Consider the following 26,104-nt stretch of genomic DNA (forward strand, 5'->3'; position numbering starts at 1 on the left):
TAAAGAAAGTTAAAAGTATAAAAAAAGCATAATAGGACCCCTTTAAGCAGAAGACACATGCCATCTCGTGTTACTTATGGATTTGGGTTTCAGACTGTGGCAATTAAACCTGCAATTATAGACTCTGCAGAAACAGCTACAGTCTGCATCGTATCCACTATAAATGACTATGATGTCTAGAGCCAATAAACTTCTAAATATCCTCAAGGCTGTTTCAGCAAAAAATGGCACAAAACTCCTAAGGCTTCACGACAAAATGTGCTGCCAGTCAAAGCTGGCGAAGTAAACATAACATAACCATTAGTGCAGTTTGAGTTGGAGGTTGAAACACAGCACCCTTTCCATAAGCTGTGAAACCAGATAAGATCCGCAGATGGAGTTAGATGACTACTGCCAGTGTAGCCAGCTGTGCTGCTAGTGAGGTCTAGCACTGGCTGATAACAGGATTATTATTGGGGACTAAGACTGGGAGAGATGTAATAATGGCCAGGAGAGATGGCTTGGCCACAGTCAATGGACACGGGTATTAGCAGAGAATGATTTAAACAGTGGCAGAGTGCTATGGTGTTAAATAGAGATGAGAGTCATAGAGCCAGTGTTGGCTGTTAGTGGAGGCTAATGAGCTAGCAGAAAGAGGGAGCTTTAATAGTGGGCAATATTCATCAATATTCACCTCTAACACCAGAATAAGACAAAGGGCTTTGTAATAATGACCAATATAGAGTATTTGAATATATTTACACTACTGTTCAAATGTTTGGGCTTAAAAAAAAAAAGTCTCATGCTCAAGGCTCTATTTATTTGATCAAAAATACAGTAAAAACATTAATGTTGTGAATTATTATTACAACTGAAAAAAAAACTTTCTATTTAAAATTTTAAAAATGTAATTTACTCCTGTGATGGCAAATCTGAATTTTCAGCAGTCATTCCTCCAGTCATCAGCATCACATGATCATTAAGAAATCATTCTAATATGCTGATTTGATGCTAAAGAAACATTTCTTATTATTATCAATGTTGGAAACAGTTCTGCTGCTTAATGTATATGCTTTATGATTCAAAAGTTTAAAACAATAACATTAGTTTATAGAACCTTTAAAAGTCTTTTTTGTCTCTTTTGAGTAATTTAATGTGCTCCTGCTTAAGAAATTATAAATATTTGCCAGAAAGCAGAAAACTACTTACTTTACAACATTATTATATAAATATTTAAGCATATTTATGTGGCAAATTAGATGCACATAGACAGAATGCATAACAAATACGTATGATATCAAACTAAAAATGCATGTTCCAACATACTGAACATTGTGTTCTGTACAGCTCTAGAAAAGGTAACAGCCTGAGGTAAAGTTGATGATGGATCCCCTGCATTAAAGAACCCATATTGAGCTCTGACACTCTGGGGCTGACAGCACAGATGCAGGGTAAACAAACAGCACATTAAGACCATCTCAGAGTCAGGAGGCTGACAGGTTAAAAGAGTGCTACCCATACAGATGAGAAGCATCCACTCTCTTCCCCAGACTACATTTTCCCATGTTCCTTTGGTGTTAGCTCTTAAAACAAACATATGCCCTGGAAAGGTCAAAAAATTGGAAAGTCACACATTTACAAGTTTTCCGAGTGCAAAAATATTTGTTTGCTAAAGATTATGGCACCAACATCATTCCGCTGGCTGCTTAGTGAGTGTGTTATCCTGTGGGGTGTTGGTCATTTGAAACATACTGGGATAAGCCTCATAAACCGATTAGGAAAGAAGCCATATTCCCATAGGCTCAGTGTTTCTGTCCATGACTTCCTGTCTCTCCAAATCTTGAACCAACAACTGTGCACAGCAAGAAAACAATTTTATCCGAGCTCATGTTTACAATTATATAAATAACCTTCCTGAAAACAAATAAACGTGCCTCAGCAGGCTTTTAATTCATTAAGAAGACATAACTTCCTCACTATTGTTGATTTTTATTTTCCCCCTCTGTATTCGGTTTGATTTTGAATCTGTTCAGCAGCTTATCTATGTTAAACACCTTTGACAAGGTTGGTCGGCCTTTGGGACTAGGGAATTCTTTAACAAGACAACAATTCGATTATCTTTGTGTGCAGAGCTTGCCTACACCTCCATGTAAAGGTCATAAAACTGGAGACAGATAAGCCACAATCTATAGGGACAACAACCACCGACGTTACTACTCAACGGATTAATTGTGTTTTCAGAACTATAAAGGCAAACCATAGTGGTAGATCTGTAGGCATCTTTTCTTGTTGCTCCTGGGTTTTGACGAAGGGTTTAGGTAAAGCTGGAAGTTTACCACATCAATAAAACAGAATTGTGAATTCGGAATTCAAGATTTCAATGTAATAATGCAGAAAAACACTACAATTCATGCTTAAAAACATGTTCTCATGTGTTCATTTTCTTTACAACACTGTAAATGATAAGCAACATACTGTAGATTTAATGTAAAATAGAAACAAAAACAAAGGGAATTTTTTAACATTGATTAATAGATATAACAACATCTAATTTAACATAGCCTATATTATTATTATTATTATTATTATGCTAAATTAGATATAATACATCCAATAATCACTGTTACAAGATATGTGATAAATATACCCATATACATATGTACATACACACACACACACACACACACACACACACACACACACACACACACACACACACACACACACACACACACACACACACACACAATGTCCCCGGTGCAGATCCTATGAAAGAGGTTTAAAAGAGAGACGCTCGCATTCGCTCTAGACAGTGTTAGCTACTACACTCTTTTTTGCCATTCGATTAATAGTCCAGTTAGTTTTGTATCTTATACAATGAGATTTTCGTTGATCAAGATCTAGCAGCAACAGCACATTTTACCTCTTGGGTGAGCGACAGCTTTCCTTGCGCATGAAATCCCCCATTTTCCAGCAAACCAATGAGAATGCAGGACAATGGTGACGATACATAACAACAGAGCATATTAGGCACCAAAGCAGCTGTGGATCCGCTTACCTAAAACCCTCCGGAACTGGCAGCTTTTTAAAAAATTACCGCAGTTCGGCAAATAAATAAATGACATACAGTTACATACGTATTACCAACATTTTACAATCTAAGCTTTATGGTACACCTCAAACAATTGATTTTATAGTAATTTAAAGTCTTGATTTTAATCAGCATGTAAATATTAATGGCTTGGGTATAGAGCATCCGCAGCATATGGACTGCATGCCCCTGATACACATACACACACACACACACACACACACACACAAACACACACAAACACACACACACACACACACACACACACACACACACACACACACACACACACACACACACACACACACACACACACACACACACACACACACACACACACACTTTGTATATGTAAACATTATTATACCCTTCTATCTATTACCTATAATATTTCTTTAGATATTTGTCATGTTACTCAATTCAACTAGGATCAACAATATTTCTAGCTTACAATTTGACATGGGTTTGAAATAATGCAGCATAAAAATCAGAAAACAGCTGAAAATATGGGCAGGCAGTAACCGCCTACTTTTTTTGTTTTTTTTGCACCACTAGCATGTGCTGCTGCCTGGACATGTGTTTGTCAATTTAAAGTTCAGCCCAATGGAATCAGGTGAATGATAGCATAGCTTACTACATAACACACTCTCCGTACCATTTTGATTCATCAGTGTGCACTGCACCAAATAAGCATAGCATCAACTGTGCCTCTAATGAGTCTCTGCACAAACAGATGTACCCAAAGGACATTTGCTAAGTCTTAATTACAATCATCTGACAAATCAGACGCCAAGGCGGTCTGGCTACCTTATAAACCCTTGCAAACACAATGAAGTACACTACAGTGTAAAGCAAGATTACCAAAATGTTTATCCGCATGTCCCAGTTATACCTTCTGAATATTGTTGATCAAAAAAACACTATTACCAATGGGAAAAAACCCATGGACACTCATAAAACAAATTTGCAGCGATGCTCAGATGTGTAGATATGCCCTTTGATAGATTGCCCAAATCCATCTTTTAAATCCAAATACAGTGGTTTCCATGGCGACCGTGTCTTTGACTTTAATAGATGGTGATGCAGGTACCCCATTCATCTCTTGGGCCTCCCTTTTGGTCTCTCTGTCTGTGTGTGTGTGTGTGTGTGTGTGTGTGTGTGTGTGTGTGTGTGTGTGTGTGTGTGTGTGTGTGTGTGTGTGTGTGTGTGTGTGTGTGTGTGTGTGTGTGTGTGTGAGAGAGAGAGAGAGAGAGAGAGAGAGAGAGAGAGAGAGAGAGAGAGAGAGAGAGAGAGAGAGAGAGAGAGAGAGAAACACTCAGTGCTCACAGGTATCAGAGGTCTATGTCAGCAGGGACTATATTTCATTGCAAACCACTGACTTTGCTTTTGTGCAAAGTATGGTAAATCAAACACTTTTACATTCAGATAACTTTTGAAAAATGAAAACAGTGTGTAGTTTTGTGATGTCACAATGAAATACCGCTATATACAGATCTATGCAAAGAGATATAAGGAAGAAGAGTTGTATGAGTAATAGTAGCAAGGATACAAATATCCAGTGATTCAACATTTAGTGGACACCATCCACATCAACTAAGCATATTTGCTGACTTTTTCAATACAGTAAGGCAAGGCAAGTTTATTTAGCACATTTCATACACAATGGTAATTCAAAGTGCTTTACTTCATATTTATGTTGTGCTTTATGTTCATATTTTCTGCTTCTGCTCAGAATCCTGGCAGCAGCGTTCTGTATGAGCTGCAACTGTCTTATGGTCTTTTTGGGAAGGCCAGTGAGGAATCCATTACAATAATCCACCCTGCTGGTGATGAAAGCATGCACAAGTTTCTCTAAGTCTTGACTGGAAACAAAGCATCTAATTCTTGCAATATTTTTCAGATAGTAGTATGCTGATTTAGTTATTGCTTTGACATGACTACTGAAACTATGGTCTGACTCTAGTCACACCAAGATTCCTGGCTTGATTTTTAGTTGTTTGACCCCTTTAAGTGAAGGTATGCATTCACCTTGAGAACTTTATCTTTGTTTCCAAACGCAATGACATCAGTTTTGTCTTTGTTTAACTGAAGAAAGTTTTGGCACATCCAATTGTTGACTTCATCAATGCACTGGCACAAGGAGTGAATGGGGCTGTAATCGTTAGGCGATAGGGCTAAGTATAGCTGTGTATTGTCTGCATAGCTGTGGTAAGCGATTTGGCTCTTTCTCATTATTTGGCTCATTGGGAGCATGTACAGGTTGAATAGGAGTGGCGCAAGAATTGAGCCTTGAGGGACTCCGCATGTCATGGATGTCCACTCAGACTTATGGTCTCCTATACTCACATAATAACCTCTGCCTCCTAAGTATGACATGAACCATATTAGGACTATCCCAGAAAGCCCGACCCAGTTTTCCAGCCTGTCAAGAAGTATGTTGTGATCGACAGTGTCAAATGCAGCACTGAGGTCGAGTAGTACCAGCACTGATAATTTGCCTGTATCAGTATTTAAGCGAATATCATTTGTTATCTTTATGAGCGCGGTCTCTGTACTGTGGTGCGGTCGGAAACAAGATAGAAAATTGTCAAAGTATCCATTTGAGCTTAAGAATTTGTTCAGCTGATTGAAGACAACTTTTTCAATGATCTTGCCTATGAAAGGAAGATTTGAGATCGGTCTTTAGTAGCTTAATATGGTCTTATCCAGATTGCTCTTTTTCAGGATGGGCTTGACAACTGGAGTTTTCAGGGAGTTTGAAGAACTCCCAGAGAGAAGTGAGGCATTTACCACTTCTAGGAGATCTGCTTCTAAACAGTTTAACACACTTTTGAAAAAAGATGTGGGAAGTGCGTTTCTTCCAAAATTTTGCCATAAATTTCTTCGAAATCAGACATAGTGACTACTTTCTCAGGTTGTGGTCTGATCTGTCTGACCCAGCGCAACTCAAGGATGTGCTGATCATCTTTCTGATATTATGGATTTTTTCAGAGAAGAAGGAAGCAAACTCACTGCACTTGCTGTCCTAGAGCATTTCACTGGGAATGTGACTTGGGGGGGTTTCAGTCTCTCTAAAGTAGCAAAAAGAATGCGTGTGTTGTTTAAGTTGCTGTTTATAATGTTCGAGAAGAAAGTCTGTCTAGCTTTGCCTAGTTCCATATTGAAAGCATGGAGGCTGTCTTTGTAGATGTTATAATGGACTGCAAGTTTTGTCTTTTGCCCAATGCGCTCTGCTTTTCTGCATTGTCTTTTCATATTTTGCACTGCTGTTGAGAAAAGTAGCAGAAACTGTATACAGTAGCGAAAACTGTACTCCCAACAAGATGTAGAGGAGACTGGGGGTAATGTGGCACACTAAAAGTTCTCAATCATATGGGATGAGACAAGTCTCATCCCATATGATTGAGAACTTTTAGTGTGCCACATTACCCTGTACCCTCTCTAACTGAAAAAAAGGAGTGCTCATGTTGTGAATTTTCCATATCACTGTAAAACGAAACAGTGAAATTAACTAAAATAAATGAGTTCATTTCACTCAAATAATACTGAAAGTTACCGGTAATTGTATTTAACTGTTATCCCGCCATTGACTGGATTTTCCGGCAATCCATGTTTTCATTGTTATAGAGACGGGGGCACTATTGCGCATCTTCTGAAAGAGTACAGAATCTCCATATCAAAACACAGGCGAAGGAAAAACAGAAACATGTGATAGAAGTATTATCAAATATCGTGATTATCAAACGTTAAACAGCAGAAGAAAGAAATTCAAACAGGTTTAGATAGAACAACTTGAGGGTGAGTAAATGATAGAATGTTAATTTTTGGGTGAACTATCCTTTTAACTGTGTTCATGCAAAGGTATAGTGATAGTTTTTCTCATTATAAGTTCATTAATAGCACAGTTTTTTAAAAAAAATATGTAATGTAATGTAGTTTTGTACACCAAAACAGACATTAGTAGTGATCTGAGAATTATGAAAGAAAATGTTAAAAATGTTACAATTACCCCTTGTTTCCCAATTCCCATACATAATGTGGTGTTTTAATCAGTGAGGTGCATATTCAATCAATTAATCAATCAATTCACCTATCTATCTATAAGATATCCACCTATCCACCTATCTCCATTCAAGATCATAATGCCTCTGAATTGTGTAATTAATAAAAGGCATTGTGGACAATATGGATGCAAATCATAGAAAACAAACAGCATTCTTTAATTAGAATTAAGTTTTAGTTCCTCTGTCTTCTCTAACCTTGTCAAACTCTCTCAGCACAGAGAAGCCTGTGAATTTCAGAGCCTGCTGCCAGTGCTACTGTAAATGCGTGAATTGTTCTTTCATATTTCTCAATAGTTAAATAAAGTGATATGTGATAATTTTTTGGGGGGGAAATTACGTGCCATTAATATATATTGAACACGTCATTGCATTATAGCACAACAGTGATGTGCAATTAATATCTTGTCATGTAAAACAAAGGTCTTCAAAGCAATGGAGCAACACATAAAAAGTCTCAATCTGAAACGATGCAGAGGAATAATTATTCCTAATTACAAGGAATTTATGGTCAAGGTCAATATAAACATTAGAACAAATAAGAAAAAAGGACACAAAACAAACTGCCATTCAAGGTCCACAAGGCCTATTCTTCATTATGCAAATATATTAACTAAAGTTAGCCTGATTTAATGAGAGGATCAAAGAAACCCAATATCGACTCCAGCTCACTTATTCTGAGCTGCAGCAGAGATGCTCTTCCTTGGAGACGGTCTCATCAAGCATGATTAAACAAAACTCGGAGACAGCGCTGTCGTCACACACGGATTAATTAACTGCACGTAGATAAATCCTGGGGATTTGTAACAGAGAGCATAACATAAAGTCTAGACTCTATAAGCTATTATCTGTTATGGTCCACAAGTTCATTGATCAACTGATTTTGAGGTGAGGTGGTTTGAGTATTAAGCTAATCTTTTTTTTTTGGCCATGTCTACACCAGAGAAATGGCTTGTATTTGCAAGCTCTGTATCAACTGCAATGACAAGTAAAAAAAAAAAAAAAAAATTCTTAGCAGGACTTATTTTAAGGGATGAGCTGATATTAAATGCGCTGACACAATAAGCTTATCGTTATTTTGTTTTGTATTATATTTTGTTATTCGATAAATGTTATGGCAGATAAATGATATATGGCTGATATTAAAATTCTATATTTTTAAAACTCTACAAATTTTTCGAAATAAATTGAAAAATAAAACTTAAAAACAACACACATTTGTATAAATTAACTGCAAGTGTATTTAGCATCACAACATTATAACATACAGTAAGAATTTTTTTTATTTAATCTGAGATTTGCTCAAAATAAAATAAAAAAGTGTTATTAAATTATTAGTGTTTTTAATGATTAACTAAGTGAATTATAATGCAAAGGTCATCTAAATGTAAAAATAAGATGACATACAGATAAATAAAAAAACATATACTGGCCAATAACGATATGATACCGATATGTCATTATAACCGATTGACCGATTGTCATGTCTCAGATCAATAATAACCTAAGCTGCTAAGATTAGATAAAAAAAATATAAATCTTGCATGCATTGACACTATTTTGTGCAGTCACGCTTCGCAACAAAACTTGAATCTGAAAATTATAACTCTTCACACATCTTTTATCTGCTTATTTGTGCGAGAAAATACACCCTCTTATCTTGTAACAAAAACAATATGTAAAGTAATATCCTAAAAAATTACATAAACTACACTTAATATTAATCAATGCGATGACATTTTACAGATATTTCTCACATTCCAGGAATATCACAAGAGAACTTTCCCACAAAATTACCATAACTACAAAGCAGCCAAGATCCTCAGGAAAGAGGGATTTGGGAAAACAAAAAGCCATTGTTACAACTCGAACAAGACATGTAAAATCTAAACCTAAGGCGTGTTCTTTGTACTCTTTTTCGACAGCACAAATCTACTAAACCCATCAAACAGTCTGCGCATTTTAGTGCTCCAGGGATTCATTTCCTAAAGCAGAAACAGTAAAAAACGAGAGAGCATATGAGAAGCTCAGAAGCTTTATGGATCCGTCTGTGTGATGCTCATGGGCTTTTTCCACTCCTTTTCAAAGCATTATTTTAAAGCAGCACAATGCTAAATAAAAGAGTGCCGTGTGCACCGAACGTGATAACGATAGAGTAGTCTGAAGTAAATAACCAGTTACCTAAAATACAAACTTTGTTTCCATTTAAAATATAGCACTGACTTTACTATTAATGGCAAAAATGTGATGTGCAACATGTAATATTGTTTCCAGATGAATCGAACCAGGCAGTTCTGGAACTTTAATGACTGAATCACTATAATCTAACTATCAGTGGAAATCAAACTTAACCACCAAGCGCTAAATACACTACATGTCTTATTTTATGGCACATTTAAATACCTCAGCTGTTAAATGTGAATAAAACTGAATAAAATCAACAGACTTGGTCCAAAACTGACCATGTTGCTTAATAAAATGCAACTCTATTGGCACTGAGAAGCTGAAATTTCCTAACAGATGCATGAGATGCCAGCTGGTAATAAGGGAAAAAAAAACCTGATCCTGATTACAAGATGAGGCAGAATAATGTTTGAACAGCTATAAACAGTTGTGGCTTGCCTGTTACTCTGAGAAAGCCAGGAACCAGGACAGAAATAGGTGTAAATAACAGCAGATTTGCAGTGCAGCACAAATCAGATTCTGACACCATCTAGTTTGCTCCTGCCAGATACAGAACACATTAAGTCATTACCAAGAGCACAGTGATCCCATAAACTTAATGAATTGCTTTCGATCCTCTCTGATCTCCATATGACTATTACATAGGTTTGGCATTCACGTCATCACTCCTTTGTACGTTGCATGGAACACCGAGGACTTACCTTAGGATACTGCTGCACCGGGATCAGCACGCGCTCTGATAGCTTGATGTTTTTGTTGCTGATGATATCCAAGTATTTTTTCACCTCACCATCCTTCCTCAACTCGTCTCCTTCGAACTTTTCAATCTCTAAATGAAAGAAAAACAAAGTGTTGAGGTCAAATAATGTCAAGATTTGCCTTGATCGACCCAGAAAATCAGGAAAAACATAAAAAAAAGGCTTTCAGATATTCTCAGCTTCCAGTGGAACATTTATTAACAACAATTAAATAAACACTCTGCGTAGAACGTATCAACGTAACTTGACGGCGTAAGCCTACTAAGCCCTCATTCGCATGACAAACACAAATTGAAAAGCTGCTGCGCAAAACTGTAATATTTTGTGCTTGAGGAATTTTATGGTGCTTTTGAGAATTGAGCTGGAGACTTAGCAGCCACACAACATTAAAGAGGCTTGAAATGAAGCTGTCACCTGGCTTCCTCCAGGGAACCCCTTCTGTCGCTGCTAAATTAATGCTCAGCAGAATTGAGAATTATGAACCTGTACAACTCGTGTAAAACATGGAGCGAGAAAAGGAAGGGAAGGGAAGTCAGCAGGTGAAGGGAGACCATTATTTTTCACCTCCCCTCTGGTGAGACTCTCAGCTGCTTATATCTGCAGAAAACCATATTGTTTCACTCTCACTTCTATGCATGTAGCAGCAAGGAATCAGCCTGAATTTCATCCCAATGCATTTTCAAGTCCTGGAGCGTTTGGTTTGAATGGGTCCCTTTGTCCTCTTATACATTTAAAGGAAACTTTCTCTCTGTATGGTTCCTCTGTAATGATCGCAGAATGTTATTTTTTTCTAAATAAACTGCTTATTGTCTTAAAGCTTTGCAATACATAGCTTGAAAACAATTATTTGCCAGTTATAATATAATCTTTTAGAATAATGTGCAAAAACAGAGGATTAACCTAGGCGTCCTATTAGAGTAACCACAGGTGTAGGCCTAGTTCAACACAATGAACATGTTTCAACAATCTTTGAAAATCAGAAGGTAGGGCAACTTTGTGCCTTTTAAAAATACAATTTTCAGCATTTCGATAGATATCTCAACTTTTTTGACTCAAATGCCCCCTGTTGTCCAACCCAATATTCAAAGTTCAGTATTGAAAGATATTTCCAATATTAAGACAGAGTTGCTTGTTTTTAAACGTTTTATTGATATATTAAAATTAATTAAGATTAATTTTGTGGTTAGAAGATATGTTCTGTATAGCAGAACTGTTTTCAATAAAGAGAAGATAATCTTGATTATTGTTTATCTTGATTTTATGTATTTATTTTTAGCATTTGCATTTAGATTATTTTAACATATTAAAAATAATTTATCAATTTAAATATCTGCATGGCCCACTTGGAATTTTGCTAAGGCCTCCAAGTGGAACCCGGTGTCCTGGTTTCAGCCAGCCCCTGGTTAAGAACCACTGCTTTAAACCTAACCTATTTTCTCTTGAAGATCTTCTTTCTAACTCTCTAGCACTAACAAGAGTTCAGATCCCGGTTGAGGCGATCCATGAATTGGAGAGTTACAGAGGTCGTGCCCTTACACTTACTCTCAGGCGGCTGTAAGTAAAAGGACAACAGCAAGAAAGGGCTGAAAATTTTATCACAAAAGTAAACAATGACATGATTTAAGTAAAAGTCAGTTGATTCTAATTATTGATTTATGAGGCATTTTCAATTTTTTTGTCCTGAGGATGCCATTCTTCTTGTCGTCTTACTCTTTTCTCTAGCTGAGAGGCATGAAAGAAATCAAACCAGGCTGAAAATGAGGCATATTTGGAAATATGGAGGCTTGTTTCCGTCAAAAAACTAAAAATTGAAAAGGTAATTGCGACTTTTTATCTCATAATTCAGACTTTTTTCTCACAATTGCGAGTTTACATCTCACAATTCTGACTTTTTTCTCAGAACTGCGTGTTATAAAGTTGCAATTATGTGTTATAAAGTCAGAATTGTGAAATATAAACTCGCAATTGCAATTGTGAGATATAAAGACAGAATCACATGATATTAAGTCGCAATTGCGTGTTGTAAAGTCAGAATTGTGAGCTCACAATTCAGAAGAAAAGGTAATTTTTTCTTCCTTAGAATTGAACTTTATAACTCGCAATTGAGAGTTTATATCTCACAATTCTGAAAAAAGATGTCAGAATTGCGAGTTATAAACTTGCAATTCTGAGATAAAAATTTAGAATTGTGAGATGTAAACTCGCAATTGTGAGATAAAAAGTGGCAATTATCTTTTAAAATGTTATATTCTGTGGCGGAAACAAGCTTCCATAAAAGGGAGACCTGACAATATGAAATGCTGAGAAATGATTTTAGGGAAAGTGCCTATGGACACATCCTGAAATAATATTTGTTTCTGCAAAAATAGACATAAACTGTAGCATATGAATGTGAGGAAAGTATAAGCTCTTTGTCCTCTTGCTTATGAATATATATGTATTCAAAACATGAAAAGTACCTCAGTAACTGCCTTAGTAAGACTTAGTAACTGCAAATGTATTTCGTTGTAATGCACAGGGAATGCTATTTTATTTGCACAGGAAATATCTGATCACTCAAAATACAAAGCTGCTGTATTCCTTTGACTTTTTGCATCATACAAACTGCCAGAGAGCTGAAAAACAAACAAATTCAACATGAAACTAACAACAGTGCCGTAAGACCTCATGTGTTTTTGGATTTCATTGATTTTGGATGGCCTTAAAAACTATAAAAAGTCATCTCTTGACTCTTGAGTATGCCATGCAAGCATGCATGACAACCCTAACTAACAAAAGTCTCTTGGTGCTTTTTAGGATATGGTCATCTGATCTTATTGAGTGAGTAAAAGACCAAAAAGTCCACAAATGGGCTTATAGTTGATACACATAACAATTTCAAGGGTGAGTGGCCCTGTGGAATGAGTATCGCAGCATACTAGGGAAGATTCAGCTTAAATTCTGGTCTGGAATCTTTCTCTGGCATCTGTTGTTACACACTTCCAAAAAAACTTCAGCCCAGCTTGTTTAAGGAGTGCCCTATACGGTCACCGACGCATGAACAAAGATAAAAAAATAAAAAAAAACTTCAAGCATTCAAATCCAAAACAAATTTAAAAAATCTCTATTAAAAAAGTTGCTAAATCTATTCGCTGCACAAATTCTTGTAAATTCTATCCTCTTGACATTTCAATAAGCAGGAAAAATGTGCACATCACAGAATGAAACTTGTCAAATTTATTCACACATCTAAGGGATATGTGAAGTTTCTCTACGGCTGTAGTTCACAAGAAGATTCTAGACTGAATTATATGATCCTTGTTCTGCTTGAACCAATTTTTGGATGCTGGATCCATCCAAATAATAATGTTCTCTAAGACAAACGAAAATGTGAAAAGACCTTTGGGCCTAAACAATCTGAGGTCGATCCATTACCACAAATTGACCAAAAAAACAGGCTGGTATGAATATTACCGGTATTAGTGCCACAGCCCACAGTATTGTTCCCTAATATATAATACATTTTGCACCCCTTGATTCACATTTTTCCAACAATCCATCAAAAAGACAACCATAGTGAACTTTGAAAACCTGAAGATAACATCCTGCTGGCTGGAAAATGAAACTTAAAATGACGTTCACATTGTAAAATACATCATCTGACCTCTTGATCAGGAATGGAAATTCAAAAACATCCACATTAGGATAATACTGCTATGAAAAAGGGAGGTAAATCACCCTTTCGTTTTAGTAAAATGTATTTGTCAACCTAAAATCATTTCAAAGTTATTCACAATTCCTTTGTTGTTCACTTTTTCCTCTGTAATCTGTTACAGAATCAGTGCACAATTGCTTTGCGCTCTCCTGACACACTCATACAAAGCTACCAAGTTGTATTTTAAGAATGATTAAATCTAGCTAAAAGTGATGACTGACAGGATATGGGGGAGGCAACTGACAAAAGTGAAAAATGTGTAAACTAGTTTGGGCTAATTGTATGTTACTCAAACCAGCCTTGGATGTAACATGGAAAATAATCACAGTACCAATCCCATTCAGAAAAGACAACATAAGTTTATAATGAAAATCCCACATTGAAGGATATGCTTGATCTGTAATAAAAACCCAATTTGGACACTTTCAGTCATGGAGCTGTAAAGTCTTTAGCTGACAAATAAACTGGGAGATATGGGTGCAGGTAACATGGAAAAGTGTACACAGTTCTACCATAACAACACAAAGCTGGCTGAAAAATGTCAAAATAGGATCAAATTCTTATTAATATCAATATTCTTGTGCATGTAAATGCAGTCAACGGATAACAGAGATCGAAACACAGACACAACACTATCCACCAAACACAGCATATTCAGAGAGTGAGATCTTCATGTAATATTTTGCCATTTAAAACTTTATAATTTGACATGTTTGAACATGTCACTTCCCAGCACTATGATTTTACAATAGGCTTCATAATATTTGTTTCAGGTGAGTTTGGGAAACTCATTTCCGTTTCTGAATATTATGATGGTTCCATCTTCTCCCGATCTCAAACCCAAGACATTACTAGAAACCTCTTCTCTTTTCATTTCTTTCCCCATCATACATCACCTTGCATCATCCATCACCCTAATTTACATTACTTAATTAACCTTACTGGCCCAGCGGGAATGTAGACATTTCTTTATAGTTTAGTCAGAGGTAATATTTACATGTCGTACAGTTCAACACACTGGACCATTAATCTTTTTCACAAAAACGTCTTACAACCCCAAATCAGAAAAAGTTGGGACATTTTGTAAAATGCAATAAAATCAAGAATCTGTGATTTGTTCATTCTATTTAACCTTTTATTAACTGACAAAAGTACAAAGAAAAGTGTTCCAGTGTTTTCACTGACCAACATAATTGTATTTTGTAAATATGAACAAATTTTGATTTTGATGGCTGCAAAAAAAAATTGGGACAGAGGCATGTTTACCACTGTGTCACTTCACCTTTCCTTTTAATTACACTTTTTAATCATTTGGGAGTTGAGGATACTAATTGTTGGAGTTTTGCTAGTGGAATATTTGCCCAATCTTGTCTGATAAAAGACAGCCGCTCAACAGTCTGTGTTCATCATTGCCTGATTCTCCTTTTCGTGATGGGTCATACATTTTCCATAAGAGACATATCTTGACTGCAGTAAACAGGCACGCACATCCATTCGATGGTGCAGAGTGTCTAGAAACCACTCAGTTTTGGCATGTGCAGAATGAGGCCTGGCATTGTCTTGCTTCCCAGGAAAGATGTCATCTTGATGGCAGTTTATGTCTCTGTACAATCCAAATACATGCCTCAATGTCAATGGTACCTTCACAATAATGCAAGTTACCCATACCGTTTGCACTGATGCACCTCAATACCAGCACAGATGTTTGCTTTTGCACCTGTCGCTGGTGTAAGTCTGGTTGGTCCCTTTCGTCTTTGGGACTGAGAACACTGTGTCAATTTTTTTCCAAAAACAAGCTGAAACATGGACTCATCTGACCACAGCAGACATGTCCACAGTCTTCTAGACCATCTGAGATGAGCTCAGGCACAGATAACTCGCCGGCATCTCCACATAGAACTGAAAGAAAGAAGCTTTCTCCTTGCGTAACAGAGATTCAAGTGGCATTTCTTGATGCAGCGTCAGACTGTGTTCAGTGAAAACGGTTTTCCAAATTACTCCTGAGCACGTGTCTGTATTTGACAGAGTAGCATGATGGTATCTTGTGCAATGCCATCTGAGGTCTCAAAGGTCACGCACATTCAACAGAGGTCTACTGCCTTACCCAACACAGACTGAGATTTCTCTGGATTCCCTGAATCTTGTGACAATATTATGTATGGAAGATGATGAAAGGCATAAATGCTTTGCAATCTTGCACTGAGAAATGTGATTTTTAATTGTTTGACAATTCTCTCATGATATTTGGCACAAAGTGATGAGCCATGACCCATCTTTGCTTAAGTAGACTGAGAAGCACTTTTACACCCAAACATGATACCCTCAACTATTACCAATAACCTGCTCATTGTGGACTGTTTCAAATTAGTTGGATAATCTAATTTGGACAAACTTTCACTTTTATTTGGTCTCTGTCCCAACTTTTTTGGGGTGTGTTGCAGCCATCAAAATCTAAATTTGTTCATATTTACAAAATACAATTAAGTTGGTCAGTGAAAACATTGGAAAGCGTTTCTTTGTACTTTTGTCAGGTAAAGGGTTAGTTCACTCAAAAATGAAAATTCTGTCAGTATTTACTCACCCTCATGTTGTTCCAAACCCGTAAGACCTTCGTTCATCTTCGGAACACGAATTAAGATATTTTTGATGAAATCTGAGAGCTGGATCACTCCTCCATACTCCTCCATAGGCTTCTTCAGGGATTGAACTTGCCGGCCTCGAAAAGTTATTAAAGACATCGTTAAAATAGTCCAAGTGACTACAGTGGCTCAATCTTAAGTTTATCAAGCGACAAGAAAACTTGCGGAAACTTTTTACTTTTACTTTTTATTTATTTATTTAATTTTAAAAATTTAAAAAAAAAATTATTTTTAAAAAAATTTTTTTTTTTTTTTTTTTACTTTTTGTGCGCAAAAACAAACAAAAATAACGACTTTATTTCAACTATACATTCCCGTCTCTGTTGGCCTCTAGTCAGTTAACTTAATGTAATAGCGTAGAGCTACGTCACATGAAGGCTCACTATTGGCCGACGCTGGTCATGTGGGTGATGCGTGTGACGTACACGTGAGTCGTTATTTTTGTTTTTTTGCGCACAAAAAGTTTTCTCGTCGTTTGATAAACTTAAGATTGAACCACTGTAGTCACTTGGACTATTTAAACGATGTCTTTAATAACTTTTCGAGGCCGGCAAGTTCATTCCCTCAAGAAGCCTATGGAGGAGTGATCCAGCTCTCAGATTTCTTCAAAAATATCTTAATTCGTGTTCCGAAGATGAACAAAGGTCTTACGGGGTTGGAACAACATGAGGGCGAGTAAATACTGACACAATTTTCATTTTTGGGTGAACTAACCCTTTAATAAAAGGTTAAATAGAATTAAAAAAATCACAGATTCTTGATTTTATTGCATTTTACAAAATGTCCCAACTTTTTCTGATTTGGGATTGTAGATGCTTCTAAGTCAAATATTAACGCTGGCATTAAGCATTCATGTCTCCGAAACAAATTTTTTGTATTGGCTGAACACAACAATTCAGGGTGAATGATAATGGTTTTTCCCGGATGTTTCTAGACACCAAACGGTAATGTTTAACCTCCACAGTAAAGAACATCCTGTCTTGCTTCATAATTAGAATAAAAGTGAGCCTGACGTGTGCTGCATCACTCCTCTCCCCTGCTCTCTGAACTTATAATAAGTAGGAAAATAAACTGTCAGGTCTAAAGGATAACTGGTTGACAGATGCCAACACAGTTGGTTTCTGCACATTTCGGGGGGCCGTAACAAAGTTAGAGTGGCGCTAAACGAATCAGGAGAGTTAATGTATTACAAAGGGTTTTTTAAATGTAATTATCATCTAATCATGTTTTAAAAATATCAGCTATAATAAACAGACCTGTTTACACCAGAATGTCAAATTCACCCAGCAGGTAGAAGGTATTTTATATTTATATATACTCCAGTGTTCAGTGTCACATGATCCTTCAGGGCTCGACGCTAAGGGTTTTTTTCTACTGGCCCAATTTTTTTTTTTGCATCTGACAATTTAAGACAATGCATGGAACCAATACTGATACTGTACACATGCGCCCCCCCCCCCCCCCCCCCCCCCCCCCGCAAATGTTTATGTTCACTTAAGACATAACCACCTAGATTTGCTAGGATACTTGCAAAGATGGGAATTTTGACAATTTTGAGTGAATTTGTCTGTTCAAGTGCAAGATGACATGAAAAAGAACACAATTCAGTATTTGCTCGCACAGCCCATGAGAGCTAAATTGAGTTCTCTTTTGCTCTTCTTGTGCTTGAATATTTAAATATTTATTTAAGGCTTAAAAAAACATGCAAATGATAAACTTATCAACGTTTATCAAGGATTCATAATAGAAAGTTTAAAAGAACAGCATTTATTCGAAATCTTTTGTAACATTATAAATGTCTTACTGTCACTTTTAATCAATCTAATACTTCCTTACTGAATACGACCATTAATTTCTTCCATAAACAAAAATCTTACTGACCCCAAACTTTTGAATGATATACTGCACACACACACACACACACACACACACACACACACACACACACACACACACACACACACACACACACACACACACACACACAGACACACACACACACAGACACACACACACAAAGTGTTCTCATGTTCATACATTCATTTGAGAAAAGACTCACTAATTGTTCATTAAACATACATTGCACATATTACAGACTGCAGACAGTTGGACTGTATTCATGCAGCTTTGAAGATCTCAATAACAGTAACACAGAGACAAAAACACAAACATGCCTAAAATCATTCTGACATGCTTTTTAGCAAATCTCTTAAATGGCTCCCCAATCATAAGAAGATTCCTTAATTGAACTTTTGCCGGGGGGCTCATATTATGCATGAATAAGAAAATGAGTGTGTGGTTGTCATGCACTAAAAAGACCAAATGATGTCTGCTCCAGCTTTGCTCAGTCTCCTTTCACACAGCACTACAGATGAGCATTGAGAAGAGCACAGGGACAGAGACTGCAAGCTTTTAGATCCCACACATTTGCTTCACCTGTGTAAAGCCCAACAAATATTTAAAAATTAAATCACATACTTAATCCATTTTCATTTGGCAAAGTGCACATTAACATCTGCCATATGAGCAAACACATGCAAATTATTCCAGGAGCACAAGGACAAATCCATTCGAATCTGCTGTCAGCCTTCTCCCATTCTCCCCAAAGAATGATATTTCATCAAGTCCCCGAACACGCTCGCATGAGACTGCTACTCGCTGGCTCTCAGAGCAAGTGTAAAGGCATCCCATTTTTAGAATGTGTTGCTGCAACAGCAAGAAGAAAAAGAAACCTGCCATCCAGCCAGAGAAACAAAGGCACTTGGGAACCCTTTGTTCCAGCTGGAGTTTCAGGCACAATCTATACAGTGCACTTCACTGTACGTATATCTCACAGCAAACACAAGTTGCCTGTGCCAGTTATGCTACTGAGAAAACCAAGGGAAAATTCAAATCGTGTTAAAAATATCCTGGTGAAATTTATAAAGACAATACCTCATAAGTAATGCTTAAAAAGTGAGCTTTGTACCTTTTTCTCTGAAGAAATGTATACAAACATTGAAAAAAAATTGTAAAATGAAAAATTCGGAACTATTTTCAGCCACTCCATTATTCTTTCCACCAACCTTGAACCGCACAGGATTGTGGGATATTTTAGACAGCAAAGGATGTAAATCTACACTGGCTTCAAAAAACAACATGGATAAAGGGACTGTTACTCATTGTTCCTCCTTGATGCCTTCTTACCTCCAAATACTGCCTCCGAAGGCATCATTATTCAGTTTTCACAGCCAACCACACCAGGAAGCCAACATGCTAAAGAATCATGATGCTGAGACACAAATATACAGTGAGGTGGCTGGCAATCGTTTGTTACATCTATAAGCCTGAGAGGAGGTATCAAAAATAAAAATAAAAACTTAGAATCACAATTCTAGAAGCTCACAGCTATGTCTTCCTGTGGCCTCCAATGCCTACAAACCATAAAAGAGACCTGGCACGTCCCTTATTATTTAGAACAGGGTATCAAGCCATCTATCAATTTCAGCTGTGGAACAACATCAACATATTTATCAAAATATTAAGGTAGCTGGCATTAACCTATTAGCCTGCACATGATTACTCTGTGATAGAGAGCTGTGGCTTGATAAGGTTTCAAATGGGAAGCTGTTAGGAACAGCTGATCCTATCAACATACCCATTTTAAATAGCTCGCACTCTACATACTAATGTCCGGAAGATTGCGATAGTTAGTCTATCAATGTCTGTGACTATGCAATCCGCAGGTCATATTTATTCTGCAGGTGGACTAAATCAAGTTAAAAGGCTGCTTATGAAAGAAACATATCATTAAACATTCATTTTATCTTTAGTTCTCTGGCATAATGATTTCATTTTGTCAGTACAAGGTTACTGCTAGATCACACGTTTGATCAACTGCATTCATTATCAGTAATTTAAGACATCTGGAAGCATTTGACCTACGATAAATGTGTGTATTAAACCTCAAACAGAAATAGATTCACTTGAAAATCCTGGTTAATACGGACTGCAAATATGTGCAGTTATTCTACAACCACTAAACTCAAAGCAATGGGTTATGAATCTCTGTTAGACAGAAGCAAAAATGCTTTATAAATTGTTGGTTAACCCCATTAGCCTCTGCTGGTAGATGTTGTATCACCATCTGGCATTAAAAAGTACCAAAAAAATCGCTTTAGTACACAGTGTACTTTTTGAGAGCTCTTGAAAGCATTCTTTGACATCACACCTTAAGATGCTTTGTGAAGGTCTTTGGGACTGTTTGTAGTCTTGTAGAGCTGCCATGAGCAAAAAACCGATTCCAAATCTCATACTACCACTTAGTGATGCACCAGATGAGCAACTGCCATTGAGATACTAACAGATCTGTAGATATTATGTCCTTGGTTATGATAGACTATGATTGATTACTGAAATATGACACTCATGCTGTTCTATATAAGATGTAGTGGAAGAATTTTCCCTATCAGGCACAGCAATCCTTAAGAGTCGTATATTACTGTTGTTTAAACCACAATTTAATCACTACAGTTGTGGAAAAGCTTAATATAATATATGTACTGTAAAAGCATTCTCTGATAAAAAAAAAAATTGTACCACTTTTCATTTGAGTCACCATCTACCACAAACATCTGTCCAGCAATGAATGACCAGCTGTTTAAATCAAATAAAAGCATTTTGATTTAAACATTTTGTTTTCATCTCCGTATCGAAAAGTTCTTAAGGGAGGAAACATTTCCGCAAAATCCTGCCTCATCTTTAAAACCACCTGTAATATCCATTCCTATAAGCAGTTTAATTTAAGCAGATTTTTTTTGTGCTTCACTTTTTGTCCCTATGAGGCAAAAGGCTCTATTTTATAAAAACGGACTCTGAAGTGGATGTAGTAGCAGTCTGTCCTTTTCTAAAGTAAGTAGTTTGCATCAAGTCACCTCTATAAAAGCAATTCAGCAATGTGCTTTACAAGATCAAAATGACAGACTGGAATTTGAAGCATTCTCTTTGTTCCCCCAAGAGGAACAGCTTATTCCAGGTTGGTGGTTCTCTGAAGAGGACTGTCTTACCTGGAAATCAAAGCATATGGACTGAGACGATGCATAAACTTTAAACAATCTCCTTCAGTCAAACTTCCCCTATCTCTCTGCAGTTTCTGAGACAAACTTGTCAACCCATTTTGCTTATATCACTTATAAGTCATAATATATCATGAACTTAAAGGGGTTATGTCACATATTTTTTATTAATCATTAATTTATAATGTTAATAATGTTTTTGGCACAAAGAAAAACAAATAGACATATGCAGGAAAAAAAAAATATTATTTTCAAACTTCATTCTAACCCTCAGTCTGAAATGCTCCGTTTTTAATGGGTCGGCTCAAAAAACGGCGACTGTTATGATTGGCTAACGTCATTGCAAAGTATGAAAGCTTTAAAAACATTATTCATATAAAACTGTCATTTACAGACAAAGCGTTATCTCATTGTTTACTTACAGTTTGTGATGTAGTCAGATCCAATACAATTGGCTTTGTCTTTCAACAAATGTTTCTTTGCGAACTTTCCATTACACTGTGCCTCGTTTAGAAAACAATCTTCAGTCAAATGCTACCTACCAACATATAATCCTCCGACTCAATCCAGGATGCAATTACAACTAAACCATCCACTCGTTTCTCATGTGAATGTCCTTCTGAAGTCTGTACATTGAGGCAAATGAGCCATTTAAACAGGACGTGTCGAAGTGAACGCTCTTTAACTCATCCATGTTTCCTGTTGTCAGCAGACACAAGTGGAGAACGTCAGAAATTGAACGGGCACCTGTATACTGAATCCAGTGTAGACAGTCAGTGATTATAATGGGTTCTATTTGCTATTGAGGCGACGCTCGTGCCAGGTGTCAGTTGTACATTGAATGCCAGTGGACGTGGCCTATGGTCGGATGATGTACCGTAAAACTATTTGTCAATGACTTGCCCTTTATTTGCCCACCTCACATCACAGAGCCCACAAAATATTAAAACTAGCCATTTTTGGCTTGATCACAAAACATTAATGCATTTTTTTTTATAATGAGTAGGGCATTTTAATTTGAACTACTATTTTAGATACCAATATACAGATTAACTGAAAAAAGCCATCTTCTATTATGTGATCCAGTTATATCTGTTTTGCAAGTCAAATTATCTCCTAGATAACAGCCAAAAGTCGAGCAGATTATCAAAAGCTTCATTTTATCATCTCATTTTTTTGTAGCTCGAAAAAAATCACTTTGCTTTATTGCACTAAAATATATGCTGATAAGTATCAGTTCTTTTTTCACATTATAAAAAAAATAGAAAATTAGCCATTCTAATCATTTGCGCAAGTTCTTTCACAGTGAATATACTGCACGGGAATTGTGTCTTTTCAGAGGTCTAGACATTAGAGTTACACAGCAGGCACGGGCCATTAGCTCCAGTGCTTAATCGTCAGTTGTTTCCAGGCCGCCTGGTGTTTAGGATAAGTTACGCTTGTATTGATCGCAGTTGTAATATTAATCACTTCCCTCTTAAAGGGTGTGACAAATTTTGTACCAAAATAACTAAGCTGTGAGAGACTCCTTGCCTGAACTCTTCTTAAACCCAGAAATGTCGAGAGTCAAAGTATTCGATATAAATTCCTTTAATATCCCAAAATGTACAGCAAACAAAACAGTGTAGAGTTTTAAATCTTTAACAAGAAACACAAGTTAAAATGTTCCCTGAGCATGGGCCAGAATCATTTCCTACCCATGTTCTGGTCGGCTGTACTGTTCTCTGGCCCTAAAGGTACATGCAGTGTACTATCATTCGACATTCTGAAACAAATAAAAAATGTACTTGGATGAACACTGGCAGGCTACCAGTAGCTCAGCATGAAATTTAACGAACCACAAGGTTTGCTTTTTTAATCCTTGCCACTATTGAAACAGTCTTACTAATGTGCTACCAACGTGAAAGATAATACAGTAATTTTTTTAAATTTCTTTTTATGTATTTTGGAGTAAATAGCATACTTTATATTATGACGTGATTATATAACTCTGAACATTACAATAGCTAAATATAACCAAGAAAATCAGATTCAAATAAATACACAAACTGTTTTTCTGCATGTCTTGGGGCAAAGGACTACAAATTAAGTCTTTTAAGACAGCGGGTGTCTACTTCAATTAAATATCTTAAGTATCTTTACTAGACTGCCACTAATTACCATTAATTCTAGTTCAATAGCCTTTTTGTGCAGAGGCAAAATATTCAGATTGAATAATGGTGACTTCACAACCATGGCCAATTTAGTTAATTTGAAAGATAGCATACAAATGACTTATTATCCCTTTTGTGAAGAGCCATATCTTGATTTGTTTTTAAGATTACTGCTAATTATTTTGCACCATTTTGAGGTTGTTTACTGGACACATTTGTTACAGAAACCCCTGGTAGCATTTCCCTTCTTGAGAATGCACAGCCAGATTTAGTTTCCAATTCTTCAGAACCTTAGTTATCAGCTCACTCTTTTTCCAACTCTCAGATGGAATAGATTACTAGCCTGATCAAATTCATCGCCATATCATGAGCTTGAATAATGTTTTTTTGTTTTTGAAAGAAGATGAATCTAACCTTCAAGAATTAATACAAAACAACAGATGCATGTGCTGCAGGTACACTTCTAAGAAACAAACTGAAGTTTACAGTTTGAAAATGTTTACAATTTCCTGATAACCTAGACCAGTTAAAACGGTTGTCGTTTAAGCATGCTTATTCAACAGCACGCACCCCACTGTGCTTCCCTGCACTTGAGATAATCTGAGCCAGTGTGAGTACTTTGTAATAGCCGTAATTGCCTCTTAATTACTCTGCTTACTATCTGATGAGCTTTCAAGGACTGCTTTTATCTTACCCAACTATAATATTTTCAGATCATAGCAATGCTACCATTTTTGGTTGTCGTTATAACCTTACACTCTTGAAAAATGGGGTTGGCAAAGCAATATTTAAGCAACTTCCCTGTGCTGGACAACAAATTAATAGAGATAGGCTAACATTTGATCAACAGAGCAGCATATTTATAACCTAAGAGGTTAATTAAAGGCAGAATTACCCCAAGGGGAGTAAAAGTTTTTTCTTTTTTCATACAAGTTCATAGTGTTTTCATAATTGGAAAATTGGTTTTCAAACGTATCAGTAGCTTATGATCAGAGTTTGAATAAAATTAGGCATAGCCAAATACAACGTTAACAACAAAAAAGCTCGTTAGGCAGATGAGGTAATAATAAATAAAAAAACCCGCTGGGTTGGGCGGTAGGCCTACGTGCAAAGCATTACAAGTCGATAACGTTGTGATTGTTTTGTATTTAATGTTTTGATCAAATTGTATTTATTATTGTTATGCAAATTACTTTTTCATTTAATAATTTAGCACGTTTCATTTCTTTAAAAAAAACTTGCTTCAAAATACCAGACTTCCCTGGAAGTCATTTATATAATTAGCATATTGATTAGGCTATTAAATAAAGATGAGAGATAACATCATATAAATTGTAAAAAGAATTAGTATTAGGCTACATTAACACTATTCATGCACCATAAACCAAATATGAGGCGGTTGTTCTTCAGTTCATGCCGTTCAAAAAGTTAATGTGCTTCAACGATGTGACGCAGACGCTTCCTATTTTACACGTTTGCCTTTGCTTGAAATCAGGGTTTCATTTCTGTGATAAATTAAGATGCGACACATCGTTGAAACACATGAACTTTTTGAACGGCATGAACAGAAGAACAACCGCCAAATATATTTTGTGGTTTGTGGTGCTTGAAAAGGTGTTGCTTCTAATTTCTGATCGGACGAAGTTGAGCATAGCCTACAAATAACTGGAAAACACTAACATAACACACACACAAAATATTTATAAAGACAAGCCTTTCTGATGACTATTCCCTTATTTTACTAACTAAATGACCTCATGAAAACATAAATGAAACACCTGACACGCCTGATTCATTCTTACATGGTTCAAGAACAGGCGTCCATATGATTAATGTATATTGTATACGCGACAGCGACACAAACAATGCACAGCAGCGACAAAACAGCAAACAGATACGAGCCTAAAAATGATGGCAGAAGAAAGGATAGTTTACCTTCCGCGAGAAGGCGCATCGCGTGCACGAACGACGTGTCTAAGCTCTCCTTCTCGGCAATGAGCTCCGGCAGGTACTTGTCTTGATCCATCACTGGATTCCTCTCCTGAACACCGCGAGTGCAGGTGAGACGACACAGAGGTGAGTGATGGAATGGGTGTGTGGTTGCGTTTAAATAGACTGCGTAATATCGGGGAGGGATCGTGTGGTTTTCGCGCACAACGTGGAAGATATCAATGCAGTGTACCCATCTCCTCGAGTCTCATGTAAAACCCCCCACCTCAGAATCCAAATCTGTACTCTCACTCCGCCCATCTACATCTGGATTGGTCATGGCAGAGAGCAAACTGCATGCAAATGTCAGATATTGTGTGTAGGATTAAATTTGGGGACATTCTGTAAACTAACCGCTGATCTGTCACCCCTGTCCATGGTTCTGAACACCAAATCTTCTGTGCAAATCAGTTCTTTTTTTTTTACTCTCAGGCAGTAGTTACATTGGATATCCTTTGCATATTTGCTTTGGAAAGACATCAGACAAATGTATGTGAACAGG

General features: G+C 36.7%; 1 protein-coding gene across 2 annotated transcripts in view; it reads right to left on the reverse strand.

Annotated features, from left to right (window-relative positions):
• Positions 1-25,783, reverse strand: part of khdrbs2 (KH domain containing, RNA binding, signal transduction associated 2) — a 56,114-nt gene extending 30,331 nt beyond the window's left edge. Inside the window, exons 1-2 of one of the 2 annotated variants that reach the window (XM_077237137.1) lie at positions 25,549-25,783; positions 10,017-10,144 (exon numbers count right to left, since the gene is read on the reverse strand). In XM_077237137.1, the coding sequence (XP_077093252.1) occupies positions 10,017-10,144; positions 25,549-25,639 (219 nt within the window). In that variant the 5' untranslated portion in view covers positions 25,640-25,783. The remainder of the gene's footprint in view (positions 1-10,016; positions 10,145-25,548) is intronic. The other variant, XM_077237136.1, reaches the window with a different exon arrangement.
• Between the last annotated feature and the right edge of the window lie 321 nt (positions 25,784-26,104).

Source organism: Siphateles boraxobius, unplaced genomic scaffold (assembly GCF_051911475.1).
Source record: "Siphateles boraxobius isolate OS27281-9 unplaced genomic scaffold, OSU_SipBor_1 20, whole genome shotgun sequence".
Classification (NCBI taxonomy): Eukaryota; Metazoa; Chordata; class Actinopteri; order Cypriniformes; family Leuciscidae; genus Siphateles; species Siphateles boraxobius.